Source organism: Lolium perenne, chromosome 1 (assembly GCF_019359855.2).
Source record: "Lolium perenne isolate Kyuss_39 chromosome 1, Kyuss_2.0, whole genome shotgun sequence".
NCBI classification, from domain to species: Eukaryota; Viridiplantae; Streptophyta; class Magnoliopsida; order Poales; family Poaceae; genus Lolium; species Lolium perenne.
In genome coordinates, this window is record NC_067244.2 from 253,235,043 (window position 1) to 253,255,731 (window position 20,689).

General features: G+C 42.4%; 1 protein-coding gene across 1 annotated transcript; it reads left to right on the forward strand.

The window, feature by feature from the left end:
- The first annotated feature begins 289 nt into the window (after positions 1-289).
- On the forward strand, positions 290-1,993 carry LOC127327439 (uncharacterized). The gene is made up of 3 exons (XM_051354214.2): positions 290-1,413; positions 1,508-1,612; positions 1,852-1,993. Exon 1 carries the CDS (start codon positions 291-293, stop codon positions 693-695), a length of 405 nt encoding a protein of 134 aa, XP_051210174.1. The 5' UTR covers position 290; the 3' UTR covers positions 696-1,413; positions 1,508-1,612; positions 1,852-1,993.
- Positions 1,994-20,689: the final 18,696 nt, after the last annotated feature.

A 20,689-nucleotide genomic window follows, 5' to 3' on the forward strand; every position in this document is an offset into this window, starting at 1 on the left:
TTTTTATTTTTCTTCAGAAACGGACAGAACTTGTACAAAACTGATTGTATATATATATATATATATATATATATATATATATATATATATATATATATATATATATATATATATATATATATATATATATATATATATATATATATATAGAGCTCAACTATTCTCGAACCCCCTTAAGAGGGTTCTAGAATAGCTATTCTCGAACCCCTTTTGTGACCCGAACCACCCGCAAGCTGCTGCGCACCAACGCCAACGTGAACCTCCCCTAGTTTCTTCCTTATCCAGAGGGAATGGCTCCGCCTGGCCCCAAATCCCGCCCGCCTTCTTCCCGGCGACCGGCCCAAATCCCGCTGCACCTTCTTCCCGTCGGCAGGCCCAAATCCCGCCCCACCTTCTTCCCCGGCGGCAGCCTCATCCCACCGCCCACCCACCTATTCCTTCTGATGGTGGACGAGCCGCCAGCATCACTTCCGGCCACCACCGCCGTCGCCGAGCCACCGGGATCAGTTCCCGACGCCGCTACCGAGCCAGAGAAGGCGGACGAGGAGGGGGACAAGGAGGACGCGCTGCTGGACCACGCGCAGGCCCTGATTTCGCCGGTCATCGGGCAGGAGGCCGACCCCAGCCGGCGGCTGATACACACCCTCGCCACCATCTGCGACGTCCAGGAGGCTACAGGGGCATCACGGGGCTAGACGCGGCTCCGCAGTCGCCGTCGTCTCCTCCCCCTCCCACCTCGATCTCGCCCACCGCCTCCCGATCCGGGCAGATCTCGCGCCGGCGGCCATGGAGAACCTGATCTCGCTCGTCAAAAAGCTGCAGTGGGCCTGCACTGCCCTCGGCGACCACGGCGACGAGAGCACCCTCCCCACCCTCTGGGACTCGCTGCCGTCCATCGCCGTTGTCGAAGGCCAGGTGCGTGCCCCATTCCCTTCAATCTCTCTCGGCCGGATCTAGTGCTGGTGCCTCAGATGCGCACGGTGTGGATCTCGCGAGCTGCCGGTAGAACCGCGCGATTCTAGTTGCGGAGATGCGGTTTAGCTATGCTTGGATCTGCGGTTACCGTAGCTAGAATTGGGACACGCTACTACTTCTTTTTTTTTTGAATCTGTTAGTTTCATTGTGCCTAGCTTGCCCACATGACCAGCGATTGTCTAGCTCCAACTCTCCAAGCTAGATACTACTACTTTGGATCAACTAGAGGTGTAGGTGCGTGAGGTTCGCATAAAGGGAACCAAGCAATTTTGTGTGGACTCAGGCTGTTAACCAGTAGTTCACGTTTATTTGAGCACCCGAGTGGGTACATGGTTCTGTATTTTGACGTCTGAACTCGTCTGATCATTTGATAGAGTTCGGGCAAATCTTCAGTGCTAGAGAGCGTTGTTGGGAAGGATTTCCTGCCCAGGGGTTCAGGTATGGTTATACAAGCAAGAGCTCAGGTTTGGGGTGCTATGAGTACGTTTCTTAATTCGATACATTTATCTTTTTGTTTGAATCTGTTCTGCAGGCATCGTCACCCGTCGCCCCCTGGTTCTGCAGCTACATAGGATTGATGGAACTAGAGAGTATGCGGAGTTCTTGCATCAACCCAGGAAAAGATACACAGATTTCGGTAATTCCTCTAATTTTCTTCTTATTTTCAAGCTTTATGATGCTGATATTAGGGTTAAATGCATGGCCAAGGAGCCATCATCGTAGTATTGAACTATACATTGGCATGTGTGGTATGCAGTTGAGTATGTGAGCCTTGCCATTGTTGACAGAATTCTCTGTCTGGTGCTATTTTCTGTTCATTTTGGTTTAGCTTATCTCGATGCCACTCAGCACATGACGACATTTGTACCGTTGCAGCCGAAGTGAGGAAGGAGATAGCTGATGAAACTGACAGAGAAACTGGTCGTTCCAAGGGAATATCATCTGCATCTATTTTTCGAATGGATGATTACACTAAAAATGATTGTTATGTAGTGCCCTGTAATAATACAAAGTATATGTCTGGAAGTGCGCATAGGAGAAAATAGGTAGTTCATTGTATATAAAATAATAGATGTGCTCTTCTTTTTGTAACTTTACCTTCTTCCGTCCAAAAAGTTTCATCATATAATACAAAGCCTATGTTTAGAGAAAATGAATCGGCAGATTTTGCATCGTAAAAATCTTAAGCTTTAAGTTGGATTACACCTGCATCACATTCAGAAGTTCAAAAACTTTTGTTATGATTTCTGCAATTTGGTTCCCGCTGTGTGAAGTTCTCTGCGAATGTTCACTTTTCGATATGAGAAAAGTTCATTACTTGTTTCTATAAGGATGTCTTTTCGAAAAAATACTACATGAAATATATGCATTTGCTGTTGATGTATGTCTAATAGGAAAATAACTCAAGTTCACATTTTGCATTGACAAAGTTCACTTTTATATTTCCAGGAGATCGGGGAGCACAAGGTCATTCTTGATTTGTTGCCGTGCATGTGGAGTCTAGGAGCGGTTCATTTGTGGGATCCCACTGGTTGCCGGTGCGGGAGTTCACAAGTAAGATAAGAAACAGTATGTTTCTATGTTTTTTGTGATCGTTTTTGCAGCCAACTAATATTTTGCTGGCCTTGACTGCCTCGCTGCTGCTGGCTCGCTTGCTGATGCGAACGTATGCTGATATGAGCTGAAGTGTGCTGCTTCTGCAACCGATCTGAACTGGTGCGTTTAACTAAAGTCCACTTCTCTACTCTACTTTGATTCCTATTTCTTGCTGATAATTGAAGTACACAAATGTGTTGTTGATTTGTTTCTGATAGAAAAAATGGAAGTTCAGTTTGGTACAGTGATGTAGGATATTTTGTTAGTATACTTCTTTGTGAAGAAAGAAGTCCACTAGATGTACATAGAGAACATCATTTCTGAGTTAGTTTATGTTATAGTCCACCATCCATACCATGGTGTTTCATACTTTCCCGAGAAAAAAGTTCGTTTCATTTTTATTTGAAATACCACTAAATGATCGTAGTAAGTAACTTGGTGTAGCATGAAGTTCACCTTTTGTTGTTGCCAGAAATCTCTGGACAAGCATATACATCAGGGGAGTGCACTACATAAATCCGGGCTGTTCACTCTGTGTGATAAAATTTTAGAATGTTAAAGTAAATCATTGCACTTGCGCATCCCTGCAGTATGGACACAAATAGGTATAGTTGTGACAAAGTTTCTAAGAAGTTGCTGATGAGTTTGTGTGCTAGAACCTGAAGGAAATCAAATGTTAGGCCTAGTTTGGTAGTAAAGTATTTTAGTTTTCCTAGCACTGAGATGATCCCAAAATAGAAGTGCATACTCTCGAGTTTTAGTTTTGGTCCTGAAGTGCACCTTGTCTGTTGCTGAAGTTCATTTTTCTTTCTCAGTAAATTGGTATATGTTGTCAAATATTTCACTATGCCAGAGCTAGAAGCTCATTAAAAATATGATAAGTCCAGTTAAAAAAAATCATAGATTGCAGTTAAAAACAAGTCCAACACAAGCTAGAGTTAATTGCAATTCATGGTAACCCACAGTCGTCCAACTCATGTTTGTCATTTCCTGTTTATTTCTTAGTTTGTCTCCCAACAAGCATTTGCATGCCATTACTTCATACAGCCCTTTCATCCATGTATGTATAACCTAGTCTGTTAGTAAAACCAAGTGCATAAACGGATGTATATAATGGTATGAAACGATGATGGACACTGAATGTGAGAAACAGAGCAGTGTACACCCACTTTTTTTTGACCTGGAATAGAAGTTCTATTTACTGTAAAAAATTGTGGAAAAATAGGAAGTTCACTAGTTAAGCTACAGCGGTTCTTTATTTGAGAAGCTTGTGAAGCTCATTTCTATTAATTTGCGAAGTTCACATCTACTGCTATTTTCATTTTTTTCTCGCCTAGGAGTTCAACTATTCATTTATATGTTGATGTATGCCTGACAACATGTTACTTCTACAATAAAAAATTCAGGGGATTCGCCTTTTCCTGTCCTAAAGTTCATTCTATTTTGGCAGGAAGTTAGTTTGCGTTTGCGCAATACTCGAGCAGCTACAGGATGCCGGCGATATTCTCTCAGGAGCATTGCCAGGACGAATGCAGTATTGCTGAAGTTCATTTCTTCTAATCCTTGTAGTTCACTTCCTCTAATTCATGAAGTTTACATCTCTTGCTACTTGTTATTTAGTTCATCCATTTGGTTTAGATATGCACTTGTTTATTTAGTTCCTTGTGAAAGTCAATTTTTTGTCGAAGTTCAGTTTTATTGGTGGGAGAGTTCACTTTATTTTTTAGAAGTTCAATTGTTATAGTGCAAATATTCATTTCTTCCAGCAAAAAAGGTTCTAATTCACCCACGAGGGAAAAAGTTCGCATTTTGTTGTCACAAAGTTCACTATTTTCAAATCTGGAAGTTCGCTTCTGTTGCTAATTTTTATTGTACTTCTATATGGTGTGTGGTACTAACTAAATTACCCTCAGTTCATGTCACTTGCGGTACTTCTACATGGTGTGTGCTCCCACACAGCGCCGCCTCGCCCTTCAACGCAGGTAATGGCCTCAGGCACTGGAGCCTTGTGCCTCTACTTTGATTCCATGTCAAACCTTCTCTGTTGTTGTATTCGGTGCCATCTGAAGTTCAGATCTTAGGAAGTTCGGTTTGTACAAAAATGCATAGTGTACTTTGTCCATAAAAAAGAAATTCATTTTCTTGTGAATTATGTGGGAGTGTAATTAGTCATGGAATTGGAAAAATTCTTGCCAGGAAGTTCAGACTGTACACATGTTGCAGAGCATGCATTTATTCTTCCTACTGCATTTTTTTCAAAAACTGAGTATTAGATTCAATGGCATTTTAACTGTGTGGTTGTGTAATGTTTATTTATTCTATATTATGGAGGATTCAACTCTAAAGTTATTGCAGGCAGTGCACTTATCCAAAATCTGGTAGTTAATTGTATGAGAAAATAGAGGGAGGAAATATCCCTGAGAAGCCCATTTGATTGGAGAATCATTTCAAAATAGAAACAACTTTACGGTCATTCAAACTAGAAATATCCCTGTCCGCTTGTTTTTATATTTGGATACCTTTTCCGTTGAATTTATACTGCTGCATGTCCCATCCGATCGTGTGATTAATTTCTTCAGGGTGTTTACTTTTCTTATATTTGGATCCACTTTTCTGTAAAATTTATGCTGCTTGCATGCTATTTTACAGAGAACTAAATAGAAAGTATATGCCTGGAAGTGCACATAGGAGAAAATAGGCAGTTCTTTTTATATAAAATAATGTAAGTGTGCTACTTTTCTTATATTTAGGTTGTCTTCAGCGGGAACAGCCTGCATATAAATTCACTTCTTATCACATTGATATTTTCCTAATCCCTGCATGTGCACTCTTGTTCCATAGCAGTCCACGGTGTCATTGATGATCGGCAGTCCACATTGCATCAAACCAAGAAGTCAATCTGAAAAAAGGTAATTTTTTTCTAAATTATTAGAGAATGCACTTTGTTTGTCCCCAGAAGCTCGCATCTTCTATCTAGGAAAGTTCAGTGTGTATACACCTAGTTGTGAAGTTCACTTTATATTTTTTAGTTGACCTGAGCTTGTACGTGTATGGTTATGAACTTGCGTATTTTTTAGTTCTTTGTTTTTTATGGAAAAAATGAATCAAGCATGGGCAAAACACGGTACAAGTATGTGCTGATGCGTGTCTGGCTATAAAAAGTAGAAGTTCCTTTTGTTTACAAAGAAAGTTTATGTTTCATTTTGTACATGCTCACTACTGTCGGTTCATCTAGAAAAAAAAGCTTTTCCATGTGTACACATAAAATCAATTCATGTGTGCTTTATTTGTTGTTTGCTTTGGAGAAGTTCACTAATTTGTTTTTGGAAAGTTCACTCTTATGCGGTTAGCTATATCTATGGGTAAGTGTCGATGGTACAGACATAGAAAACTAGAAGTTCGGATTTAATTGTGGAGCAGTGCAGTTCACATGGGCGTTGGCGAACATCCGTCGGCGCACCTACCTCCGCATCGGCGTTGGTGAACATCAGTGCACACCAAGTTCCTCGTCAGGCTGAGATGTTTTTGCAAATCGATCGGCTATGAAGTTCACATCTCTTTTTAGGGTAAGTTCACTGCGTGAGGGGAAAGACGTTCAGTTAAACACTACAGTAGCTAATATGTTGTGGTACAGTTCATCATTGGTCATGATATGCTGTTGGATGCTGCTGATGTATTAGCTATCGTGCAGTTTCCATTGATGCATTAGCTGCTGTAAGCTACTATCGATGTTCATGTTTGGATTTTACCCCTTCTGGTTTGATGTTAATGCTTAGTTATTTACCAAGATGCGGATATAGAATTTCACTATTTTTTTTTGGGAAGTTCGCTTAGTATATGATCTGAACTGAGCTGTTGCTTTCTTCGTTAGTCATGGCCATGCAGGGAGTTAGCTTCATCTCTAGAAGAAGTTCATTGTGGGTTGAAAAGAGCACTGGCATGGACTCCTGCAAGCACAGCTCTAGACTTCCGTGAGTGATAGTGTGGTCTTCACGAGCATTGTCGTTGCCGCTGCTGCTTCAAGCGAGATGGTGTCTGGTTAATCTCTTTGAACCTCTCTGAACTTCTTTGATTTTCTCTGTTTTATGCAGCCAATTTAATTGGATAGCTTTTTCTTCACTGCAATTCTTGAGAAAGGAGAGATAGGAGAACCACAGTACTTTGTTCTTATGCCCTAGGTGACATCAAGCCTTATAATTATGCAGATTGGAATAGATAAAATTGCATATCCAAATTCTCTTATAATACAAATATTTGGTTTACAAGCATGTATTCTTGTAAGGTGGTAATCAACCTGATGTAGTTCTTTTCCTATTGCAGTTTCATGTGTGATGGTGATAGTTCGGAATAAGAAAAGTGATCGTTTTCCTGTGAGCTCGCCGCTGCTGCAAGCTCGACCAAGTGCGATTTGCCCATGCCATCAGCACTTAGTAGTTTAGCCTTTACAGCGTAGCTGTACCTTGTGGAAGCACGCGTTGACCTCGGTGTGCTGGAGCTGTGAAGTTCAGGGGGCAGATTTGTGAAGTCCAGAGACCAATAGCTATGTAGTTTAGAGAGCTCAATTTGTTATTTTGGTTGAGACATTGGATTAGCGTTGTGAACATGATTTGTGCTACTGTTATTTTATTTCTCTTGTCCTGCTTGTGGTTTGGCGACTTTGAGGGTGAATGGAAGTGGACAATTGTATAAAATGTATAAACTGATGCAGTTCATTTTATGTAAAATGCGAGTTCACTTTTTCAGTCCAAAAAGACAGTCTTTGTTGGGAAGTTCGTTTAGTATGTACGAGAAATTCTCCTTTTGTTGGCATCGAGCTTTGACTCATTGACAAATAAAAGTTCAGATCTGTATCCAGAGAAGTGCAGATGCGACGGAAGTTCGCTATATTTTCTGAAGTTCACTTCAAACTAGACTAAAGTTTCGAAAGTTCGCCCTGTACAATATTGAAGTCCGTCGGGAAGTTCAGATTCAGGGGAGAAGAAGTTCACATCCACAGAAGTTCGCTATAATTTTATTACATGCCTGAAACTTTTATACCGCGATCGGAAGTTCACTAACAGATATAAGGAAGTTCACTTCTATATTCGAGCACCTCATGCACTCTGTTTTCCTGGACGGAAATCATACGCATAGAAATCGTCCGTACAACCACCGATTACGCAAATCGACTAACTCAACGTACAATTAGCACTAATATCACTCTACTAATACTCCAACATATCGCAATGCCACACATAATCAATCTAGATGAGCCAATTTCGAAATGTTCTTGTGTCAGCGTTATCTTCACTTTTATGTATTTCTGAAATTAAACTAAAACCATTTAGAATTTGGAAAAATATTAAACATGAAAAAGATTCGCCTAATCAATATCTTTTCAACACAATATCATTTGGAACATTCCGATAAGAGGTTCGGAAATAAGCCCCAAAAACAGTTCGAAAAACCGAGAAGTTCGAAAAATGTAATCACGTATTTTCAAATCTGCTCTTAAACTATAAAGAATTTAGAAAAGTGTTCTTCATGAAAAAGGTGCGCCTAGTCAGCACCTTTCCAACGGCATATCATACGCATCATTCCGATAAACGGTTTGAAAACTGGAACCCCAAAACTGTACAAAAATAGAGAAATCCGTGAAAACGTTGTTTTGTATATTTCAAATTAGTTTTAATCAATATAGAATTTGGGAAAACAATGAACACGAAAAAGTTGCGAAATTTCCGTGCGAATCCAACGGTATATTATACGCATCAATCCGATAAGCAGTTTGAAATCATCATGAAAATACCGTCCGCACGAACATGCAATTCTGGTATTCCGTCGAGAAGTTCACTAGGAGAACACGCGGAAGTTCAGAAAGGGTTCGAGAATAGTTATTCTCGAACCGGTTCGAGAATAGCAGACCTATATATATATATATATATATATATATGTGTGTGTGTGTGTGATTTTTTGCAACAAATCAAGGTAGGGCAGCTGCCATACCTTTCCCAAAGGAGAGCTCCGCCCCTGGGTGGATGAATTCATCGCCATCTTCCTCGCTGTCGTCCGGGGCCACGGCGGTGATGGCGGGCTCCAGGGTTGGTGCCGCGGGCTCGGGAGGGGGAGAGTCGAAGTGGAGGAGCAACGCTGGCGGAGCGCTACTGCTCCGCCGGGCCGGGGTGAACCCTCGCTTGCGGCCCACTGCCCAGCCCCAGCATCTAGGTCGATGATGTGGTGCGCGAGCGTCGGCAGCGGCGCCAAAGGCTGCAGCCGCACGTTCCGAGCAGGGCCACCCTGGCCACTGCGCTGGCGACAATGCAGGCTACGTCGCCCCTCCGAGTTGATGCACCATGCTGGATTGGTGGGGAGGGGAAAGCTAGAGAAGGGAAGACATGCTTGATTGATGTAACCTGGTTTTATGACCTACAACCTCATACATGGCTCGTCCATAGATTTCGAGGGCCCTAGGGCGAAATGATACCAAGGACCCCTTTTTATAATGGCTAAGGTTTTCTAGGGCGGGGGGCCATGGCCCCCCCCGACTCTGAAAAATTCCTTAAAGATATTTATTTTTGTTAAATTTATATATCTTACTTAAAATTAAAGCATGATTAGTTTTTTAGGCCCCATAACAATATCAGTCAAGCTTCACCACTTGGTCAAACACAAAATATTATTCAGCAAGATAAATATTAGGGTAATACAATAACAAATTAAATAATATTTACGTTTGAAAGATCCATGGTCCTCAGAATATTGGGGAACATGTTTGAAACTATTTATATATATTGATCGCACGAACTATATACCATGATTATTATTTCTACCAATAGCTACTTGTGTACAAGTGTATTGTTTGCGAGAAATAGAAATAATCATAGAAAAAGTTATGAGGGTCCGTGTTGTTCTGCACATTTGAGAAGGAGTCGGAGTATAGGCACGTTAAGCTACAACTTCAACCTTCTATATTTTCTAGAATTATTCCAAACTCTACTTCCTAAAGAGTATAAATATAGGTGTAGTAAGTGTATAAACAAATCTTGGATTAGGGCCCTAACTGTTGAGAGCCCGGGACGAGCGCCCCTCTACCCCTCCCTGACCTCATACTATAGAGGAATACCCTAGCTTGTTCAATCTAACCTTTTCCTAAAGTTTCGGGATATCTGATCAAGAACCTCCCATTGCAAATAAGGAATTTGAACACGGTTTATGTCGTCTCGAACAATCCCTCAACTATTCTTTACTCTAAGTTGCAGCCCTACGATCCCATATGGGAGAATTAACATACCGTCGATGCATATACATTGCCATCGTAGAACCACAATAAAGTATAAGAAAAGAAAAATCATATTGTGCCCTCATGAACATGAAGAACTACTCACAATGAAAAATCGTGGAAATGGATAGTGCAATATGAATTAAAACACAATATGAAAGTATAACTTCACTAGGAAATAATAATACTATTACATGTACAAGCATGCACATGGCACTAGAATGTATTTCGGTGCTCACGTCTAAGCAAACTATCAGGGGAATCATGTTCATTTCGAGATGGATACTGTGATGTTGATGAAGATGGCAAAGATAGTAAATATGATTATGATGATACTCCGCTCCTATGCCAAGGAGGAGTTGGTGCCGACGACGGCAGCGGGCGTGGGACAACATAGTCTACCCTGTCCCGGAGAAGGAGAAGACTTTTGCCTCCGCCACGCCTCTTAATATTTAAAAAAAAAGTAGGTGTGGGATGATTTTCCAAAGCGGGGGAATAAGAACAAAAAATAAAGATCTGAGGCGACCCTCGAGGTTCCAAGGGCCATCCATGGTGGGGATAGCCTTGTGGACGCACCATGGGCCCTCTGTGGAGCCTCCTAGCTCATCAGGTGGGACTCAGGTGCATGTGGTATTCTTCTTGATGAAAAAACTCATCTAACATTTTTCCTTGACTTCTTTGAATTCCCAAAGGTTCCGGAAATAGCGAAATACTAAAAGGAAGTTTTTTGCCTCCCTAAATTAAATACGAAAAAAATTCTTGAAAGTACATTAAAACATCTAAAAACATGTAAATATTGCATAATTGTATTAAGTCACAATATGAACTTAAGTAAAATCATCTAATAATGATGATATAAGTGCACGCATTAACTCCCCTAATCATAAACCTAACTCATCAAACATTTTTCCTTGACTTATTTGAATTCCAGAATTTTCCAGAAATAGCGAAATACTGAAAGGCAGTTTTTTGCCTCCTTGAATCAAATTTGAAAAAAAGTCTTGAAAGTACATTAAAACAACTAAAAACATTTAAATCATAACATAAACTTAAGTAAAATCATCTAATTATGATGTTATAAATGCACACATGAACCCCACTAATCTTAAGCCGAGTATCACCGTTGATTAAATAAAGCTCGTGAATCCCGAGACGGTTCTAGTGAGCCTTGCGATATGCACAAGTAATATTCTTGTGCATCCTACTTGGCTCGTTGACACCGTGTCTAGGGTTTGTATTCAAATGTATGTATGATACCTTACTTGATGTTAATTTTAAATCTTGTTCATACTCATTTTGGTATTTCTATTTCCATGGGCGATGATTACAATTCTTGGGTACTATAGCTGATCCTAGGGTGGTGTGAGTGAGCATTGTGATATGCATAAATACAAATATTGTGCATTATTGCACTTGGCTCGCTCACCCCGTCCCATAGATTTTTGTGTCCAATGGAAGTATGAGGCCTTACTTGATGTTTATTTTAAATATTATGCATATTCATTTTAGGACACCACAGTGGCGCTACTTGTGATATGCACAAATAGATATTTTATGACTTTGATCTAATTGTTAACATAACTGACCATGTAACAAATAAATTTTGTGAATATGTGGGCAAACTATGACCAAGTTAGGTGTGAGCCTAAGAAGTTTGTCATAGTGTTCACGGATGATCTTGAAACCACGACGGTAAGTTTTAGTCAACAAGTTGTGCCTGTAGGTTTTTCATATATAGTTGCATACACTTATGACTTTGATCTAATTGTTGTTTCTTTCATATAATTGTGTCTAGGTTATCCCTGTAGCGCAAGACGTGACTTCATGGAGGATATACATAGAAATATTAATCAACTAGGACAGTTTGAAGTCACCCTCCAACAGTACACATGCACATACAAGAGATGACATTCTTTGTTCAAGTCACCAGTGAGACAAACCGAACATATTTCCATGGGGCTTGTTGGATAGAGATGAAAGAGCGCTACAAGATGGAGCATAGGTAGGAAGTGTCATTTCTTTTTGGATGGTGTATTCAGATAGATCTACTTTTACAAGAAAGACCGCACCAACTCCTATTTGATGGTTAGTTCCACGGCCCAAGATATGTTGATGGTCTTATTGTTCATTACCCACCAGCGGAGCTAGAGGCGGAGGAGGTGGAGCCAGGCGTGTGGTAGCAGTGTAGGTCTTGTCCATTACAAAGTGTAGTCGGCACTATAATAATTTGGTCACTTGGCTAATTGTAGTGTAATAGTTTGGACACTTGGCTAGTAGGCACTGTAATGATTTGGTCACTGTAACATTCTAGGATTCCAGACGTTTGCGGGGTAGAATTAAAAAAGGGATGTGCATTGCATCGCAAAACTGGGGAAATTTTGCGCTTAATTGCATCAAAACTTAAGACATGATCTAGGGTTAGGGTTTCGAGAGTGCGATAAACTAGGACATGATCTCTTTTGAATTATTGTTTTAGAAGAGGGGAACCATTTGAATTCAACATATACAATTGAGTGTTAGCATTTGCAACAAGTTTGAATTGAGTTTCAAACTTAAACATTACTTGATATAAAAGACCATGTATAATTCAAACAAATAATATTATATATAAATAATTCAAACAATAAAAGAAAAGATAAAAGTTACAATTAGCTCAATAGAGAAACTTTGAGCTTTATTGATGATCACACAAGATACATTGTCATTTACAATATCCAAACAAATATACATATTACATAATCCTTTCAGAAATAAACAAAGGAAAAGAAAAAGGAAAACTTACAGGTAAATGATGAAACTAAACTACAACCTAGCTGCTGTCTTGATCTTCTTGATCATCCAGGAAGGTTGATCTTCTTGAATCCCTCAAAACAAACACAGATTGTTTGCCAAGTGGCAATTCCACTTGGAATGTCAAAAGAAATACCATAGGGAGGATAAGACCAACCCAGCCGAGCTGATCCAATCAGCCCAAGTTCCCACGTGGAGTGCACACACAGCTTACATGGCTATGTGCGTGCTGAAAAGCACACAAGCCTTCAGGCTAGTCAGCATTTCATAGCACACTGCTATCGACCAGAGAAGCAAGGAGAAGATTGTATAATACCTTTTCAGTAGCCAAACCATAGTCACCCATCAACAGAACTAGCAAGAACAGCTAGAACATCAAGAACATGGAGAATAGCTAGTCCAGTACTCATTCCACCAACAAAAAGTTATGGTTGAATCAAGCCATGGTGGAGTAGCACCAGCACAGGCCAGCAAGGAGGAGCAGGGCAAGCATCAGCCAACCACACTAAAGCTAACCACTACATCAGCACAAATTTAGGAGATGGAGTGAGGTATACCATTAAACATGAACAAACCAGATGGTTTTTTTCACCATTTGCACAGACATGCTACACACCAGCACGCAAAGGGTGGACTTACCCTGTTTTGATCATCATTTGGTCAATAGACCAAGTGAAGCCTGGTTGAAATGGCAAGGACTAAGAATGAATCAAAGCTAAGACCATGGTTATGCCAACCAGACAAGCTGTAGCATCTTCCAAATAGAAATAGGAAGGAAAACTATCCTAGATACTTACCAAAATACCTAGACTACACTAGCCCTTTTAAAAACCATCAGATATGCAGAATATACATGTATCTGCAAATATTTCTCAACATCAAAAAAGCTTGCTGGCAATCAAATATGATCTCCCAGCAAGCTATACCAGATTTCCCAACAAGCCAACAAAACGGAGAGCCACCTAGGCCAGTAGTTCATTACTGCAAAGGCTAGCTCAATCCCCAAACCTTTCAAACCATCAATCTTATTCGCACATCATCACCCAACATGGTTCAATTTGTAGCTAGGGTCCCCAACAATAGATGGCATCCATCTAGTTGTAATAATACAAGTAAAAGAATCATCACTGCTAAGCAGTTCATCTCATTTATCCACTAGAACAAGATAAACTGCATAGATAAATGAATTAATTAACTAACAAGTAACAGGGATACTTGCTAAGCATCAAATGGAGCACTTCAAGCATACACATGCTTTTCCAAGCATAAGCAACCACCGGTACATGGTGAGAAGCTATACAACATCATAGTTATCAACCAGTAGGCATAGATAGATACTACAACACGCATCTATCAAGCAAATGGTGAACCTATGATCACCGGAGCTTGCAAGAGCAAGCTAGAGGATGAGTAACTCACTAGAGTTACTGAACTGCTACAGATAAGCTAACCAATGCACCACCACAGATCATAAAAATAGTTTTATAATTGTATCCAGAAGCACATCATCAAATAATAGATGAATCAGCGAAATAGGCTAGCCAAGCAAGCTTAGGATTAGCTAAAGCTTCGCTGCAACCACACCTGCAGCTGATTGGCACTTGCCATTGCAAGAACTGCTTGCAGCAATAGCCAAAGGAGGCCATTAGAGATACAATACAGAGCATCTAGAGCAACAGTAGCAAGTAAAATATGCTTAACTAGCATCCAAGAATAGCATACCCTTTAGAGAAGCAGCAACAACACAAACATTAGGGCAATAGCAAGCCACAACAGCAGCCGGAACAACACAGCAACAGCAACAACATGCATGGACAGTTGAAAGAGCAGGGTCTATACCCCGTGTTTTGTGTGTTTGATAACAACACTTGAATGAATTTAACCGTGTGCATAGATTGTCTTTGATATATTTGTAGGTGCACGGTGCCCTCGCTGAACACATCATGATCGGAAGACTGAAGCGTATCTTATAGGTTTTCTGGTTTTGTGTGTGTGTCGCGAGGTGACGTGGTTGGAGAGGGAAAGAGAAAAACAACAGATTATGCCTGACCGGTACTACCGGTACTAGTAGCGGTAGTACCGGTACCCTACTAGTACCGCCCTGAGGTACCTCTCTGAGTGTTTGCACTGAAAAGTCCCACAGAGCGTGTTACGGTACCTCTACGGTACCATGAGCGGAAGTACCGCTAACAAGCGGTAGTTCCGGCATGGTACCGCGTAGGTACCGTAAGACGAGTTACGGCACTACCGCTCCGGTACCGCTGAGGTACCGGATGGAGTCCAGAGCTCGCAGAGGCCCTAGCGGTACCATCAGCGGTACCTCTAGCGGTACTACCGCTGTGAGCCCATGATGTCTACGGGAGCTTCTATTCTTGTAGACAGTGTTGGGCCTCCAAGAGCAGAGGTTTGTAGAACAACAGCAAGTTTCCCTTAAGTGGATCACCCAAGGTTTATCGATCTCAGGGAGGAAGAGGTCAAAGATATCCCTCTCATGCAACCCTGCAACCACAAAGCAAGAAGTCTCTTGTGTCCCCAACACACCTAATAGGTGCACTAGTTCGGCGAAGAGATAGTGAAATACAGGTGGTATGAATAAGTATGAGCAGTAGCAACAGCGCCAGAAAAGTGCTTTGCTGCCCAGGACTGGCGTGTGGTTGATGGTGGTAATATTGCGGACAGTACAGATGCAGTAGAACAGTAAACAAGCAGCGATAGCAGTATTTAGGAACAAGGCCTAGGGATCATACTTTCACTAGTGGACACTCTCAACATTGATCACATAACAGAATATATAGATAAATGCTAGACTCTACACCCTCTTGTTGGATGATGAACACCACTAACTGTGTAGGATTACACGAACCCTCAATGCCGGAGTTAACAAGCTCCACAATATTCGATGTTCATATTTAAATAACCTTAGAGTGCATGACAGATCAACACAACCAAACCAAGTACTAACATAGCATGCACACTGTCACCTTCACGCTACGAAAGGAGGCATAGATCACATCAATACCATCATAGCAATAGTTAACTTCATAATCTACAAGAGATCACAATCATAGCCTACGCCAAGTACTACACGATGCACACACTGTCACCATTACACCGTGCAGGAGGAATAAACTACTTTAATAACATCACTCGAGTAGCACATAGATGAATTGTGATACAAAACACATTGCAATCATAAAGAGATATAAATAAGCACTTCACTATGCCATTCATAACAGTGAATAAGTATTCTGTGAAATATAGCCTAAGAGACCCACACGGTGCACACACTGTCACCTTTACACACGTGGGACAAGGAGTCTCCGGAGATCACATAAGTAAAATCCACTTCACTAGCATAATGACATCTAGATTACAAGCATCATCATATGAATCTCAATCATGTAAGGCAGCGCATGAGATTATTGTATTGAAGTACATAGGAGAGAGATGAACCACATAGCTACTGGTACAGCCCTTAGCCTCGATGGAGAACTACTCCCTCCTCATGGGAGACAGCAGCGTTGATGAAGATGGCGGTGGTGTCGATGGAGGAGCCTTCCGGGGGCACTTCCCCGTCCCGGCGGTGTGCCGGAACAGAGACTCCTGTCCCCCAGATCTTGGCTTCGCGATGGCGGCGGCTCTGGATGGTTTCTCGTACCGTGGCTTATTCGTATCGAGGTTTTAGGTCGAGGGGGCTTAAATAGGCGAAGAGGCGGCGTCGGAGGGTCAACGAGGCGACGTCACCACAGGGGGGCGCGGGCCACCCCTGGGCCGCGCCGGCCTACCTCCTGGGGGGCCTGTGTCCCCTCTCTGGCGGCTCTCGGGTGTTCTGGATGCTTCCGGGGATTCTAAGATGCTGGGCGTTGATTTCGTCCGATTCCGAGAATATTTCCTTACTAGGATTTCTGAAACCAAAAACAGCAGAAAACAGCAACTGGCCCTTCGGCATCTCGTCAATAGGTTAGTTCCGGAAAACGCATAAATATGACATAAAGTATGCATAAAACATGTAGATATCATCAATAATGTGGCATGGAACATAAGAAATTATCGATACGTCGGAGACGTATCAGCATCCCCAAGCTTAGTTTCTGCTCATCCCGAGCAGGTAAACGATAACAAAGATAATTTCTGGAGTGACATGCCATCATAACCTTGATCATACTATTGTAAACACATGTAATGAATGCAGCGATCAAAACAATGGTAATGACATGAGTAAACAAATGAATCATATAGCAAAGACTTTTCATGAATAGTACTTTCAAGACAAGCATCAATAAGTCTTGCATAAGACACTACAAGAAAAGTTCTGATAGACAACGTCTCAAAATCGTCCGCTAAGGGGTATTTTTTGTCGCCTATGGGCCTAACCCGACGATATGGGTTCTGTTGTGGAAACTGCGTCAGGCAAAGTCCTACGACGATTTTTTCGGTCCGTCGCGCTTGGGCGCCCTTCCGCCACGGAAAATCGGACCGTTGCCCAAGTGTTTCCGGGAGCCAGTTGACTGCTGACGTCATGCAAACTGACACGTGGCAGACGCCGTTAGCGGCGATTAACGGCGTTAACCGGCTGAAACCCCGTGGTAGATGGTAGGCCCACACGAGGCCTGCCACGTCTTAAGCGGGCCGGGCCAGCTGACATAGTTTGACCGGTCAACTATATAGCTGGGCTGGTCCATTAGTTACGTGGGCCAGGCCTAACCTCTAAGGTTGACTGGTCAAAACTTAAATGGGCCGGCCCATTTAACATGTGGGGCCCACCTTACAGCAACTGGGCCGGCCCAAGAAGCAAGTGGGCCGGGCCAAAACACAGGTGGGTCCCACTTTCCTGTTAAAGGGTCGGCCCATTTAGTGTGTGGGGTCCACCATATAGCAAGTGGGCCGGGCCAAAAACACAGGTGGGTCCCACTTTCCAGTTAAAGGGTCGGCCCATTTAGTATGTGGGGTCCACCATATAGCAAGTGGGCCGGCCCAACAAGATAGTGGGCCGGGCCAAAAACACAGGTGGGTCCCACTTTCCTGTTAAAGGGCTGGCCCATTTGGTGTGTGGGGTCCACCATATAGCAAGTGGGCCGGCCCAACAAGATAGTGGGCCGGGCCAAAAGCACAGGTGGGTCCCACCTTCCTGTTAAAAGGCCGGCCCATTTAGTATGTGGGGTCCACCATATAGCAAGTGGGCCGGCCCAACAAGATAGTGGGCCGGGCCAATACCAGAGATGGGTCCCACTTTCCTGTTAAAAGGCCGGCCCATTTAGTATGTGGGGTCCACCATATAGCAAGTGGGCCGGCCCAACAAGATAGTGGGCCGGGCCAAAAACACAGGTGGGTCCCACCTTCCTGTTAAAGGGCCGGCCCATTTACCATGTGGGACCACCATATAGCAAATAGGCTGGCCCAACAAGATATTGGGCCGGCCCAATAAGCATGTGGATCCCACTATCGTGTAACCGGGCCGGCCTACTAAAGAAGTGGGCTGGCCCAAAATGAAAGTGGGTCCCACACTACTGTAAGTGGGCCGGCCCAATCTGTTGTAGTGCCCTACTTGTTTGACTAGTCAACTTGCATTACATTTCATGAGCCTAAAATCTGATATCAATGATACACACAATTACATACACAAATAAAACAGGTAGGAAAATTACAAGGCAATTAATGTGCCCAAACAAAAAAATTACATAGAATCATTGAGGACTTCTATTAGCATCATCAATAACACGTTGACATTTGGCAATCGCCTTGATTGAATCTTGTGTACTCTTTGTCAACATATCAGCTACAGATCTTAAAGCAGCAATACCATGTCTTTTATAAAGTACAGCCTTGAGATATTCTTGTTTGATGAAAGCAATGGTCTAGGTTGACGGCTATGAGAAGATGCATCAGAAGAAATATCAGAACTTTTTGTGGGCCTCACTTCTAATGAAGATTGCTTCATCACAACTGCATTCTGATAATAATGCAAAAAGAGTTAAACGATGAACTATGCAAACATTTATTATGCAATGTAGATATAAGATAATAACAAGTTGCATAAATAAGACAATGTATGGAACTTGTACTAAGCACAAACTTACATCATAATGTTGCACAGGGTCGCTACTGATCGTTGTTTGGCGACTATCTTCTAATGATGACTGCTTCATTAAGCTGCATTCTAGTAACATTGCAAACATAGTTACAACAATTAACTATTCAAACATGTATTACGCAATGTAGAGATCAGATAACGACATGTAGCGAGAAATAAGCACAAGATAAGATAAGATGCATGTACTAAGCACATACTGGCTCGCTGCAGGTCCTTCTCTTGCGTGCACTAGTCGTGGTCAACATGCCTGTCATTTTAGGTTCAGCCATCAAGTGAAATGCTAATCCTCCTGCTCCATTGTCCTTAATCTGTGTTTAGATATCACATTTAAGACCAAGTCAGCTGGTTTCAAATAACAAAAAACTTGAGCTGCCAAATGAATAAGCCAATATTTACCGTGATATCGAGATTAAAACCAACTAGATGTTGCTTTGCATGAGATACGAATTTCAGACATTCAGATTTAGAGTAGGGTAATGCCAAGGTTTTCCACATAAAGTAAACTGGCATTAAGAATGACCAAATGTCAGGTTCAAATCACCTTCGCAGTTTCTCCAAGACAAGCATATCAAATAGGCAGAAACATAGTAAAGCATGAATGGCATTGCTATGGCAGGGTTCCAAGTGTTAATCTCTTGCATAAGGAACAATGCATATAGGTTATAGATAATAACGGAAGTAAACTGCCAAAATTACCAACCAAGAACTCAGATTCCAACCTTCCCTAGCGTCCCCGCTGTTAATGTTGGATGTTCTAATAAGTGGTTCGCATGATCAATCCCTAGGAAAAATAACATTGACAAGTCAGTCTACGATAATACAAAGACCAGACATGCACGCAGCAATAACTATATAAGCTAAAGACGAGGTATAAGAGCAAGCAGATTGGAAATGCACATAGCATGATTATAAAAGCAGTGTGAGAATAGCAGACACGAGAAAACAGCTAGCAGCTAGCGGTGAGCTAATGACGTGGTATAAGAACAAGCAGATTGGAAATGCCCATAGCATGACTATAAAAGCAGTGCGACAATAGCATGCAGTACAAAAACAGTAGGCAGCAAATGAATGGGTATAAGGCTATAAATATGTGGATGCACACAGGTGTCAGTAGAATGAACAGGATGGTAGCGACCGGATAATGCTTTTGTACTGTACAATATTTAAACAAACTTCATGCGAAGCAACACATCAAGAAAGTTAACGGCATATGAGATCTGCAAATAACTACACAAAACATGGCTAAAGAAACACCGCGATCTAACGGGCCAGCGTACTAACCAAGCTGCGGCGGGGTGGACGGGGGCGGCAACTTGCATTCCAGCGGCGGCGAACGCGGGAGACGATGAATCGACCCTGTTTCAGTAGAAGCGGGCGTTAGTGAAACAGATCTGGTTGGCTGGCAAGGGATTCGGTGAAGTTGATACAGCCGCTGCGCCGAGGTAGTCGGTGGCGAGGTCGGCGGTGAAGCAGATCCGTCGGTGGCGAGGTCGGCGGTGAAGCAGATCCGTCAGCGGCGAGGTCGGTGGTGACGCAGATCCGTCGGTGACGAGGGCGGCGGGGGAGCGGATCAGGTGGGTGGACAGCCAACACAATCAAGGCTACGCCGTGGAGGAGTATGCCGGCGGCGAAGCAGATCTAGTACTGTAGAGAGTCAGAGCTTTGGCGTGTGAGAGTATTTTTGAGCTAATGGGGCGAATGGTTGGTGGGTGGGTGTGGGCCTGTGGGGAGGGTTCGGGATCTAGGCAAGATATTTCATTGTTACCGAATGAGCCCTCCATGGTCGGTGGGTTGTAGCTTCCGGACCAGGGTTAAAAGGGTAAAACTGGTCACGGGATTTTCGAATGGATGCGGCGGGATGATTTGGCGCGCGGCCGAAATTTTCAGTTTCAAGCTACGAGCAGAACGACAAAAATAATGTTCTTCCCCAGGGAGCTCTCATTTCTTCCTCTTCTCTTTCTCTCTCGAGTCTCTCCCAC